The sequence below is a fragment of the Ambystoma mexicanum genome, chromosome 3p, assembly GCF_040938575.1.
Source record: "Ambystoma mexicanum isolate Mex_15411 chromosome 3p, UKY_AmexF1_1, whole genome shotgun sequence".
Taxonomy (NCBI): Eukaryota; Metazoa; Chordata; class Amphibia; order Caudata; family Ambystomatidae; genus Ambystoma; species Ambystoma mexicanum.
Window position 1 is genome coordinate 783,147,272 of NC_090925.1, and position 12,094 is coordinate 783,159,365.

The window sequence follows — 12,094 nt, forward strand, 5'->3', positions numbered from 1 at the left end:
TGATCACAGGGTGAGGTAGGCAAAGAAGGCTAAGAGGAAGGCTCTGCGCATTTTGACTACTGAAGTTATTGGAAGCGTTGACTTCCTTAATCCCAAGAGGCTAATCATTGTGGCCCACAAGCGATCTTTGAAGTTGTATATACAAGAAACCCATATTAGAGAAAACCAAGGGGTTCTTAAAACCATACTTGAGAATGATAACTCAAAATTCTGGTCATTCATAGGTGGGAAATAGAAAGGGTCCAAGGTCAGCATGGAGTGTTCGATTACGGACTGGGAAGCCTATCTTAATGTTAAGTACATCTTGCCAAAAGGGGAAGGGGAAGGCATTGCACCTTATAAGAGAAGGTATGAACACCTTAGTTGTTCATGAGAGGAAGATGACATACTGTGGGCAATTGGTAGAGCCAGACCATCTAGGACCTTTGGTCCTCGCTGCATTCCTCCGATGTTAATTAAAAATGATCCGGGCCTGGCTTCATCCACTTGGAGTTCTATTCAAGCATGTTTGTACTAACCACAGGGTTCCTTATACATGGAGGGAATCCAACATTATGCCTAGGCAAAGAAATAATTAATGTGTTGTGTACAAGAAATTACTATTTCAATGATAATTTGTTTATATTGAAAGATGTATTGTTTACCAATATAGATTTCATCATCACTCACTTCTTCCTTGAGAAAGTTTTCTTCTAGCCACTCATGAGGAAACGATCAAATGGGAAATAAGTGTGGAAATACAATTATGAATAAACGTGGAGATTAACAGATATGGAGTATGACAAATGCAAGTGTAAGCATCAAACCTACTGGAGAAAGGAATAACAGTTTTAATTGGAGAGCATTGTTATGTGATGCTGATCTAATAGATCTTTGAACCCAAGATTAAACTTTACGGAGTATTTGTATAATTAATGAACTAATAGGCAGTATAAAGGTGAAGCACATGGCTTTCATTTTATAATCATATTTGTGTAGATGAAGTAAGAATCACAAGTTTGGCTTAGATGCTATGACATAATATCACTTTTGTAACACTGGTCTCTGTAGTATTTATTGTTTTGGATTATTGATTTGTCTTTGTTGATCCATGAAACCATTAATCTATGCAGTTCTTATTGTTTTGATTATTGATTTTGTTTTGTGTTTGTTTTTTGTAACAAACCTATAACTTCCTCCCTTTTACCACTCCCTGATCTCTGTCATGAATGTAATGTTTAAAGATGTGAAAAAGAAATGGTTGAGAGAAATAATTCCTAGATATGAAAAAGGCAACAAGCCGAAACATGTGTAATCATAAATGGCTGATCTAAAGAAGTGATAAATGAATTTTCAGTTTACCATCACAGGAGTGGATGATTTTTTAAAGTGTGGTGCATGGTCTTTTGAGAGAACATATACCTTATTCAACAGAGATTGGTTGAGGCATTGGGAACTAGTTTGCTGGGTGTAAGAGGTCGATATACAAAAAAGAAAATAACCAATTTCCCTTTACACTTAAAATATATTGCCAAGCATTGCCAACAAGCTGATATAAAAATAGACAAATGACTCTATCATGAGAGCCATACAATCAGCATGAGAGACAGTCCAGCCCGGGAAGTTTGATGAGAGGACACCAAGGCAGCCGTCAGCAACCTGCTCCCCAAACCTCGAGGCTGGAGAGGGGAACCCTTGCCCCAGAGGCATGGAGACACTCCAACGCAGAGCTTGAAGCTAGAGGGTGGTGGCGTGACCCAAGGCGGGTGGACCTGGAGTCCAGAGAACAATGCTCTGGCCACCAATGGTATCCTGCAGCAGAGCTGCACAGGATCACCCATAGCAGGGAAGCGGAGTGTGAACCAGGGTCTGCTGCCCCAGAGATATCTGGTGAAGAGCTCCCAGGAAACAGGTACTGGATGAGAAAGGAAGTCCTGATGATGACTGGGTGTAAGAACCATAGTTAAGAGTGAGAAAGAGTGCAACAGGAATCATCTTCCTCAGCACAGTGGTTGGTAGCAGACCACTATTGAGAACAAGAGTGAGAAAGAGTGTATCAGAAGTTATCTTCCTCGGCACGATGGTTGGTCACAAAGCACTCCCAAAGTAAAGAGTGAAGGAGAGCACATGGGAAGTTGTTTTCACTGTGGCAGTATCTGGCAGGAGAGTAAACAAGGTCTGCCAAAAACACGCCATAGAGAAGTATGGGACCCACACCTACACGAGAAGGTTACATCCCCCTTTAGACTTTATTTCAGAGTTCACTACACCAGGGGGAATGGCACCCTCCCCCTGGCCTTTCTTAGGCTCTATTTCACAGTTCACAATGCCAGGGGGAATGACTCCCTTCCCCAGGCCTTTCTTAGCTCTATCTCACAGTTCACAACACCAGGGGGAATGGCTCCCTTCCATTGGCCTTTCATAGGTTCTATTTTATAGTTAGCAACCCCAAGGGGAAATACTCCATTCCCCTGGCAGCAAAAGACGCATTTGTGATAAGGGTCCCCAACCATGTGCTCTCTTCCTTATTCTGGCGTGCTTGTTGTCCATTCCTGCCAAGGACTGCAATGCACCTACTTCACATATGGGACCTTTTGCAGCATACAAGATATCATTTAAGATTGAGAGATCGTCTTCAATCATGTTTACAAGTCTTACTGTTGCCAACATTATTGGGGTGGACTGGCCCCACATACAACGCAGCCAAATCATGTTACGCTCAAACTGAGACTTGGTCACCAAAAAGGAGCCTAAGCAGAGGAGCCTTTGGTGCTCAAAGTGAACACAATACATGAACAAATGTTCAAGAGTTTCGGACTCCTCACAGTTGGAACAAAACCTGCAATGGTCCCAACATCCCATCCCTTTAACCTCTGACCAGTTCTTAATACGGGATCCTGTATGGATAAGATCCAACCGGAATCTCATGTATGTCCTTCTGGCGTTCTTGTCCGGAAAACACAGGATATAGGGGAGGCGTGGGGCAAGAGCATGTCTAAATTTAGCATATGTGCCAAAAGATGTGTAGCCTGCGATTAAATCTGTTTTGCGGGCCCAGGCATTCCTATAAAACCTAGTTTTGGCTTTCCCTGTAGAGACAATCAACTCCTGCTGTGACATGTTCAAGGTACTCAGGATTTTGGACATACATACTTAAAATTTTAGGATTGATTCTGGCTGGTCTGCTTGAAGCATTACCCTAAGATCCTCATAGAGCGAATTTGGCGGCGGGAGAAGCATTTTACAGTATGTGTTAACCATGCGCCATTCATGTTTGTCCGCCTAGGGATATAAGCCCAATTCATGTAACAAGATGGCATTCGGCAGGTACCCAGGAAGACCCAGAACTTTTTTCCAAATGTTCCCCTGCAATGAATTCAAAATCGGACCCATGTTCAACAGACAGACATCGAGACTATACAGTAGGATAGACTCTACTTTCATTGTATGAAAGTATAACAGAGGCATAAGAGAATACCTACAGTACCTGGAGAAAATGATTCTCATCTGGGCAGACAAATTATTCAGCTTGCTGGTCAATATACTACGCCAATTTGCGAGAGACTTTCTGTTTGATATGTGGTAGCCCAAGTAAGTAATCTCTTCCATGATGACTATAGGTTTGAGATTTATAATATACTTGAACCTGATAGATTTCTTCTTCTTTGTGAAGGCTATAATATGGGATTTAGCTGAATTGATGGTCAAATTATTAAGCATACAGTAATCTTGAAAGATATTTAATTTATTCTGTAGCCCAAAGGGTACCCTATCAAACAGTATGACATCATCGGCAAATGCCAACCAGTTCAAGCGCAGTTTGCCCAGATTTACCGGGAAAACGTTTTCTCCCTCCCAAATTTTCTCAATGTCCGCCAGGTAAAGAATGAAGAGTACTGCAGCCAAATTATAGCCCTGCTTCACTCCAATTTCCGTCGGGATATTATCAGATAATAGACCCTCCGAGTTGATACGCACCCTATACGATGTATTTTGGTGGAGTGCGGCAATTATTGCTACCAGCTTAGATGGAATACCATAGGACAGCATCTTCCACCAAAGGCGGGTACGCAAGACGCTATCAAATGCAGCTGATAAATCTAAAGATGCCATATAGACTGTTCCATTAGCCTGATTACGGGATTCTGACAATACGTGGCCAAGAATTGATGCATTAAGCTGCGTGCCCATATCTTTACGAAAGCCCACCTGAGCTTTGGAAAGAATTCCTGCAGTAGTGACATATTTCTCCAATTCCCGCAAAACTAGACGTGCAAATATTTTGGCCGCAGTATCTATCAGGGCAATTGGCCTGAAGTTTACCGGGTCATTGAAAGCACCCTTTTTGTGAATCGGAATCACTATTGCCAAAAGCCAAGAGGCAGGTATGTTGCTTGTGCGATAAATTTAGCTGATAGCGAGGCAATAGATAACTGGCCCAAAAGTGGGGGTCATCCTTGTAAACACATGGCAGCAGTCCATCTGGACTTGCCGCTTGAGAGAACTTTAATTGAGAAATCGCCCAAATTATGTCACTAAGTTCCCATGGACACTCAGTCGGGATCTTCAAATGTAGATTCTCTAACTCCAACCTTCTATGTGCATCTGGCATTGCATATTTTTCTGTAAAGAAATGCTGCCATACAGGACCAGAAATGGTCGGAGTCATGCGCTCATCCACCTTTCCTGAAGGATTTCTTAAAGTAAGCCACAATTCCCTGGTGTTTCTCTTACAAAGATGTTCCAACATCTGTTGGTTTGCAAGGGTATGAGCTGTATGACGCAACAATTTCACTTTGGACTTGAAGCATGCCACAATAGAATTTTTTTGTGTTTTATAGGCTGATTGATCTGTAATACAGTGCCGTGCCAACTGCAGCTCTCTATTTTTACAAGTTTTTAATATTGCAACCTCTGCCAGATATTTGTGTGCAGCTTTTGGTAAGTTGGTTCCAAGGCAATCCTTAGATAGGCTCACTAAATGCTTGTGAATCATCATCAAGTTCAATTCGTTGATTTTCTCCACATTAACAGCAAATGGACAGTCATCGTTTGACACCAACAGGTCCCTATTTACCAGGAAGACCATTTTGCGACAGATGCTTGGATGCCATCTGACAGACAAAGTATGCCTATCACTTTCGAGCAATATCGCAGACACCGAAAATTCATACGGGTCAACCCCAATATGAAGATTTGTGTGGAGCATACGATGGTCGCTCAACCCCACATCCGAAATCACGATTGGGTCAAGCAGTCCTGAACATGTCCCTGATGCAAGCATGTAATCGATTAGGGACAAGGATTTTCCACGCTGCCAAGAGGCTTTAATGCTGTGGGGCGCTAATGAAATTGGGTAGATGCCCCACGATTCAAAAAACTCAACCCACACTTTGCCTCTGCTAGAAGCCTGTTGGGCATAAAGATGGGAATGATAGACCCGGGCTTAGTTCCCTCTATTCCCAGGCAGGCATTTAAGTCTCCACCAATTAAAAGTTCATGCTTAGGGAAATGCAGTGAAACCTTCTCCAACATTTGAGTTAGTTCCAATAGGACTAAATCCATTGGAATTGCACTGGGGTTCCAATAAATGGAAAACACAATCAAGGCATGTAACTTACTACCAATCGTGTGCAGTTCCACCAGTATACATGTGTCTGACTTGTCCACTAATCTTGAGGACACCTTCAAGCTATTTTTGATAAGAATGGCAATGTCACCACTTGGGCGCCCCGACAAATGACGTCGCGCGTGAACGTTGAATGCAATATAACCATCCAACACAATGTCATACATTGCCATCGTTTCCTGCAACATTATGATGTCAGGTCTAAGGTGGACTGCAACACGTTCATGTTATTTAGGAAAACATCATGGGGCACTGCTGATGTGGTTGAGAAATATGAAAATCTGAGAAAACATGCAAAATATGATTCATATTCCGCCCACCGAGCACCATATTTTTCACGGATATAATTTGGGAGTAAATGAGGGAAAACTGTTGCTCTGCAATGGAATAACCTACAAACATCTAAGTAGGGTCATTTGATTCACAGTAACATATAGTGCTCAGAAATTCCCTCATATGTATCAAAATATGAAGATTAAGGGCATTCGTCACACAGTGAGATTTCTATGTCCCCAAGCCAGACCAAGCCCTCCTGTCAAAGTAAGATGACGAAGGTGCCTCCTCCTCTGGTTTCCCAAAACACTCCCACATTTTCTGGACCTGTCAGCCCACAGTTGGGAGTAGACTTTTGAACAGTACCCAATCCATTCTGCGGGAACTCTGACACATTAGTGATGTCACTTACCCTATAACTAGGTAACCCTTCCTCAAATCAGGACTCTTGCCACTAACCCTGGAGGTGATATACATGCCAAAATCTGGAGCAACATCCAAGCAGTGAGGCCTAAATCTTGCAGAGAAACCAGGAGACCTAGTAGCTGCCTTGGGACCCCTTAGAGGAAAGAGGAAATCCTTGGCTGACCCCATTGGCTGTCCCAGCAGTGGTGCTCTGATGTTCCCGTGATGCCAAGTCCAGCGCTCTCCTTTAAGTATAGATATTCCAAGCCATAGCTTGCATAAACCCTATCCTTTTCAGCTCTGCCCTAGAGCTTCTCCCATTGAAAATCCCTTATCTTATTTGTCTGTGCATTAAGCAATTTTCCTATTAAAAAAATCCTTTATTTGTCTCTGTCATTGTCGTTTTCCCTTTGAAGAATCTTTTATTTGTTTGTGCATTTTAGTAATTTCCCATTGAAGAATCCCCAGTAGCCTGTGTAGTATCTTAGTATATTTTTACAAGTAAAACCATCAATTTCCCAATTTATTTCCAGGATTTGTAACGTGGGATTTCGAAATCCACCATCTCTTCCCAGTGCATTGTGAATTGTTATAGTGATAAAAATGTTGGCCCAAAAGAATCAATCCCATTGTGAGCTGAACACAAATTTGTCCCTGGGTTTAAATTGTGCCCTGCTAAATGAATTTCCATTTGCAACTGTATTTTCCCCTGGCTCTGCCATCCTAACCGCAAACCTATTTTCTTTTTGTGAGCTATTCCCTTTTCCCAGAGACTACCTGTTATTTGCATCTGTCATTCCTATTGTGAGTTCCCCATTGCTCAGAGCCTGCCTGTCATTTGCAGCCTCAGTAAAAGCAAATTCCATTTGTATGTTCTTTTCCACTGAAATTGAGCTAAAGATCATAAAAAATGTTTTTCCTATTCTGTTCCTCTTTCCCTATTGTGTTGTCAAAACAAATTTCCATTTGTATTCCCTTTCCATTGCCCATGTGTTGCATATTTTAAAACCCAATTTCTCCTTGTGTGCTGACTAGTCTTCCCTAAAAGCACTGTCTGTTGTTCTAAACATGAGCAAGCTAGTTCCCTGTTTTCTATCTCTTTCCCATAGCAGTGGTGAGAAATAATTCAAAACCCCATTCTTCCATTTATACAAAAAAAAGGATTTCCCCCTGCTTTGCTGGCTCCCCATATTGTTTCTGTGGGTACCACCCCAAAACCGATTTCCCCCTTCTATTCTTACTCCCTGCCACTGCCTTCCAATCAAAGGAATCAAATCCAATTGATGTTTCGGGGTTGAGTGTCGAAGGGGGAGTGCTTAACCATAAATGCTATCATTGTGTTGAATTTTTCTTTTTCTGTTCTGCCATTAAAGATGAAGTAATTGTGACAGTATATCTACATTGGAGGCTGTTGTAATTGATTCATCCTCATTTGACATTGAATAATACATTAATAAATATCTTATTGATACACACCGGCCTGGTTCCTAGTCCATTGTGACACAGGGTGTTTGTGGAGATTGGGTGTGAGACGGGTTGGAGGCCTCCTTAAGAAATAATCTATGTTGTAGGAATAATAAGTTTTTATATTGTGCGCCACTTTCATTGTAGGGGAAGGAGATCCCTGACTTGCTTGTGCCGTATTATATTGTGACAACACTGAGGCCCATAGCAGGTGACCGAATATAAATCAAAAAGATCTGATGACAGGCTGAAGCAATAAAGTCCAACTTCAGGAGTAGGCAGTTGGAGTGCTGAGAACGAAGTCAAGGATAGAGGATGCTGAACCTAGTGGCTTTGAAGGTAGACAGAGGGGACATAGGAGCAAGGAATGATGTCAGAATCTACCAGGAAACAGGTCTGGTAGGTGAAAAAAGGGAAAACTGCTGAAGAGGTAAAAAAAACAGATGGAATAGACAAACAATACATTAAACAGGGCTAGTTCCTACACAATCGGTCCAACCTAATTAAGTGGATACTCATGCCAGGCCTAGGTCATGCACAAAGGTAGAAAGAGATCTGAGGGTAAGAAAACGGTCCAGAACCTAAGCAGAGCACAAGGATCAGATGGTAGTGCAGGAGATGAGGACTCAACCAAATGGTGTCAAGGAGAACCATCCTTGTTGAGGAGCAACGCTTGCATGGGCTTGTGGGTTCATATAAACTGTCACTGTAGCAGGCACTAGGCTTGCTGTGAACTGTAATGTTTCTTCCCACGGACCAGGCACATCAAGGAACGGGAGCCAGGAAGGGTCAATAAAAACAGTGTTGGGTCTTTGCCCCCAAATGCCATTCCCGGTGCACTTAGGGGATTGTGCCACATTGCTGCTGCCACTCCTGCAGGGAATTGGTCGATGCCCACAAGCGGAAGCTTGAAGGCATTACACCTTGGACATCGAATACTATCAAATGCGCCATGTTACCTTTTTCTAGTTTTATTTTGCACTATTCAGCCCCAGCTGAATGTCTTTAGCTCAACGGAGACACATCTAATTGTACTGTCATCGTTCTGCCCCTTATTCTCCCGGCTGTGGTGAGTCCAGGAGGAAGATCCAGACATCTTCCACCTTTGTGGGCAGATTCCTATCAGAATCCACTCACTGTGGACTTGGAGGATCTTCAGCTTTCAAGCAGGGATCCTTGTGTATCAGAGCCTTTACTTCCCTTTACAGCGGCTTTACTTCCCTCTGTGTCCTGAGACCTGAGAGCACTTCAGAGCGACCCCATTCAAGGGGTAAGCGTCATCTTTTTTCTTCTGCTACGTGGCGAACACGGAGGCCCGGTCCCTTTTAATGCATCTGACTCTCCACAATAGCAGCAGTTGCCTCCTCCACCTACATCATTTGGAAAACTCCATTTACCCTATTTATGCGGCTCTAAAGATTCTACCCTCCCGCCATATAGGGAGCAGACCCAGGGCTACACATTCAAGGAAGACCTTGTCCTGGCCCTAGAAGAAGGCTTCTATCTCGACAAGCCGACACGTCATTGGACGCCGCACCTCCGGTGCCCTTAAAGTCTGTAGAAAGAACATTGACCCTTGATTTAACATCTAGAAGTCCACTAAGGGGTGTGACACCCCACACACCCCTTGGGACTTTCAATACGTGTTCGACTTTGTGGCACTAGCAGGGCTCTGTTTTGCTTCCAAGCCCAGTTCTGTCCCAATTTTCATAATTGTGCTTGCTTTGTACCATCACTGTATGTTTAAACAATGAGTAAATGTGCTACCCACAAGTTTAATTCATGTACAGAGTGAAGCCGCTTATCACTTTTTGTTGAAATAGTTATTTATTCTATTATTATTGTTGATGACTGTTATGTTGTCTTGTTTGCACATTGTAGTTTGTTGAAAAAAAACACACACGGTATCTGTTCTTGGACCCTAAAAAGTCCCTCTGAATTGAATATGTACAAAAATACTTTAGAAAAAAAACAGCAGCTAAATAATTATAGTTCCTCACATACAAAAAAGTAAAAAATATAAAATAAATTCAGCAGCTAAATAACAAAAGCTGGCTGAACACTGCTCAGTTCGAATGTGCTTCTCAATGTTACGGTTTGGTTATTAGTTAGACAAAGATGTTCCTGTCTTAGTGATACACTCCAAAGGAAAATATGTTTGCATAAAATGGGTGAAATTATTTAAAATGTGATGGTAGGACGCCCTCCCTGTTCCAATCGGGATCCTTGCATAGCAGATCTTTTTGCAGAGATTCCTAATGTCATCACAGAGCTCTGTGTCTGCCCAGTGGAAGGAACAGAAAGGCAGGTGCCTTTGTCTTATGCTCCTGGATGTACATGATACACCCCAGGAAATCCATTTGTGAAACTGAAATAAGTAAGGCCTCACAAATGCTGTTCCCCTGGGGGATGTGCACAACCATGCAGTGTTCCCTCAGCACTGCTGTGCTGTGAAAACAAGCCCTACAGACCTGACACCCCGGGGAAAATACAGTGGGGGAAAAAAGCATTAAGACACTTATTGCATTTTTTTCCCACATCTATATAGTTAAGAATGAGCGCCTCTGTGGTTTACTACTGCACACCCCTTAATAGCTTAGTTTGTTTGCCAGAACTTATCTGGGTGATTGACATTTGCTTAATTTTCACATTGCATATACAATATATGTCTTATATTGCCTACCCACCCATAGGTCTCGGAGTGCTGAAATAACAGAAGCCATTATTATCCCGCAGAGTGGTCCTCAATGTATTGACCTCAAAAGGTTGAATGGCTGAGTTGACCCGGCTGGAATTCGAACCTGCCACAGCAGGCTGCACACATAGCCATGGCGAGGCTTAGCTCACTGTGCTATCTGACCGGCCATTAGATGACATTTAAAATTCATAAATTCAGATCACATACCTCGGTAAGTTAAGTGCTCACTGCGACACATTCTGTTCAGAGCTGCAGGCCACAGGTTTCAATCATTGAAGCACGACTTCGACTTTCAGCCTATAGATGATGATACATGAATTACCATTAGATTCTTTAATACTCGCGCCTGTGGTTGACACTAGTGGTGTGCAGCGTACATCAGTAGGACGCTGTGAAAGGTGTGCTAATGGAAGAGCAAACACGTCTACACAGAGTGGTACCAGAGGGAACTGGTAATGTACGGCAAACCTGATGGCTTTCCCGCCTTGTTATCTGAATGTTAAAGAGGGACACTTGGGCAGTATAGAACCAGTCCACACTAGAGCGCTGTATATCCAGCTGTGATGTTGGAATGAGGGTCGGTGTAACACCTGGCCACACTGTTTGAACAAAAAGGAGGGTGTCGCGCACTTCTCCTTCATTTGTCCCCTCTCTATAAGGGCAAGGACATGTTAGGTCTGACCAAAATGGCGAAGCTTCATTAATCGCTCCATGACGAGTGCCTTACTCACATTCAAATCATCAAACGTACTCGTCAAGGCCTTCCGGGGACCATATCCTGAAACAATGCCGAGCATAACTAAAGGCTTCTGTGTTGTTTACATGCTGCTAGCCAGCTGCCTAAAGGCTGATACTGGCTAACTATAACAATTGCAATGAATTGCAACCAGAAGAAAATTGAAGCTTTTGCACTGGGAGATTCGCGCCCATGGCCTTGAAAGGGTGATAAATAGAATGTACGTATTTCTTGAATATTGTTTGAGATTTCATGTAGTTTATCTTACTTTATTTTAATTATGTGTAGTTTGATGAGATGTCAGTATTGCAAATGACCATCAGTTTTAGTCTTATATGTGGTGTGTTTTAATCTGCATAAACCTTTATGATGCTGATGCTGGCAATGATGGTGATGAAGATGATGATGGTGATGAAGATGATGAAATATGTAATCGTAATAGTATAACTATTTTGTTCTTTAACAGATTTTACATTGATCAATATCAATGTGTCCTCGCCATGGTTTTTGCAACCCGTGAAATTAATGAGAATCCTAATATTCTTCCTGATGCCACCCTTGGGTTCAAGGTCTTCGACTCTTGCTTTTCTGAACCACCTGCTGTCGAGGGCACATTTTGGCTGCTATCGGGACATCGGACGTCTGTCCCAAATTACAGCTGTACCACAAAGTTAAGACCAGCTGCCATCATTGGTGAAGTGTCCTCAACAGCGTCCATGCCCATGGCAAGACTCCTTGGTCTCTGCAGGTATCCTCAGGTATGAAACGCCCGCAGGCTGTGTGGATTGTTCAATGTCAAACCATCTGAATTGTGCTTAATATCTATGATACTTTCAGAGCTGCTTAAATACTCTTAAATTGTTTCCAGTGTAAACTATATCCATAAGGCAGTTTCAGGTTTTTTTAAGGA

General features: G+C 42.6%; 1 protein-coding gene across 1 annotated transcript in view; it reads left to right on the forward strand.

The window, feature by feature from the left end:
* LOC138579957 (vomeronasal type-2 receptor 26-like) overlaps positions 1–12,094 on the forward strand; it is a 315,822-nt gene that overhangs the window by 126,946 nt on the left and 176,782 nt on the right. Inside the window, exon 4 of the mRNA XM_069650182.1 lies at positions 11,651–11,942. Coding sequence (XP_069506283.1) covers positions 11,651–11,942 — 292 coding nt within the window. The remainder of the gene's footprint in view (positions 1–11,650; positions 11,943–12,094) is intronic.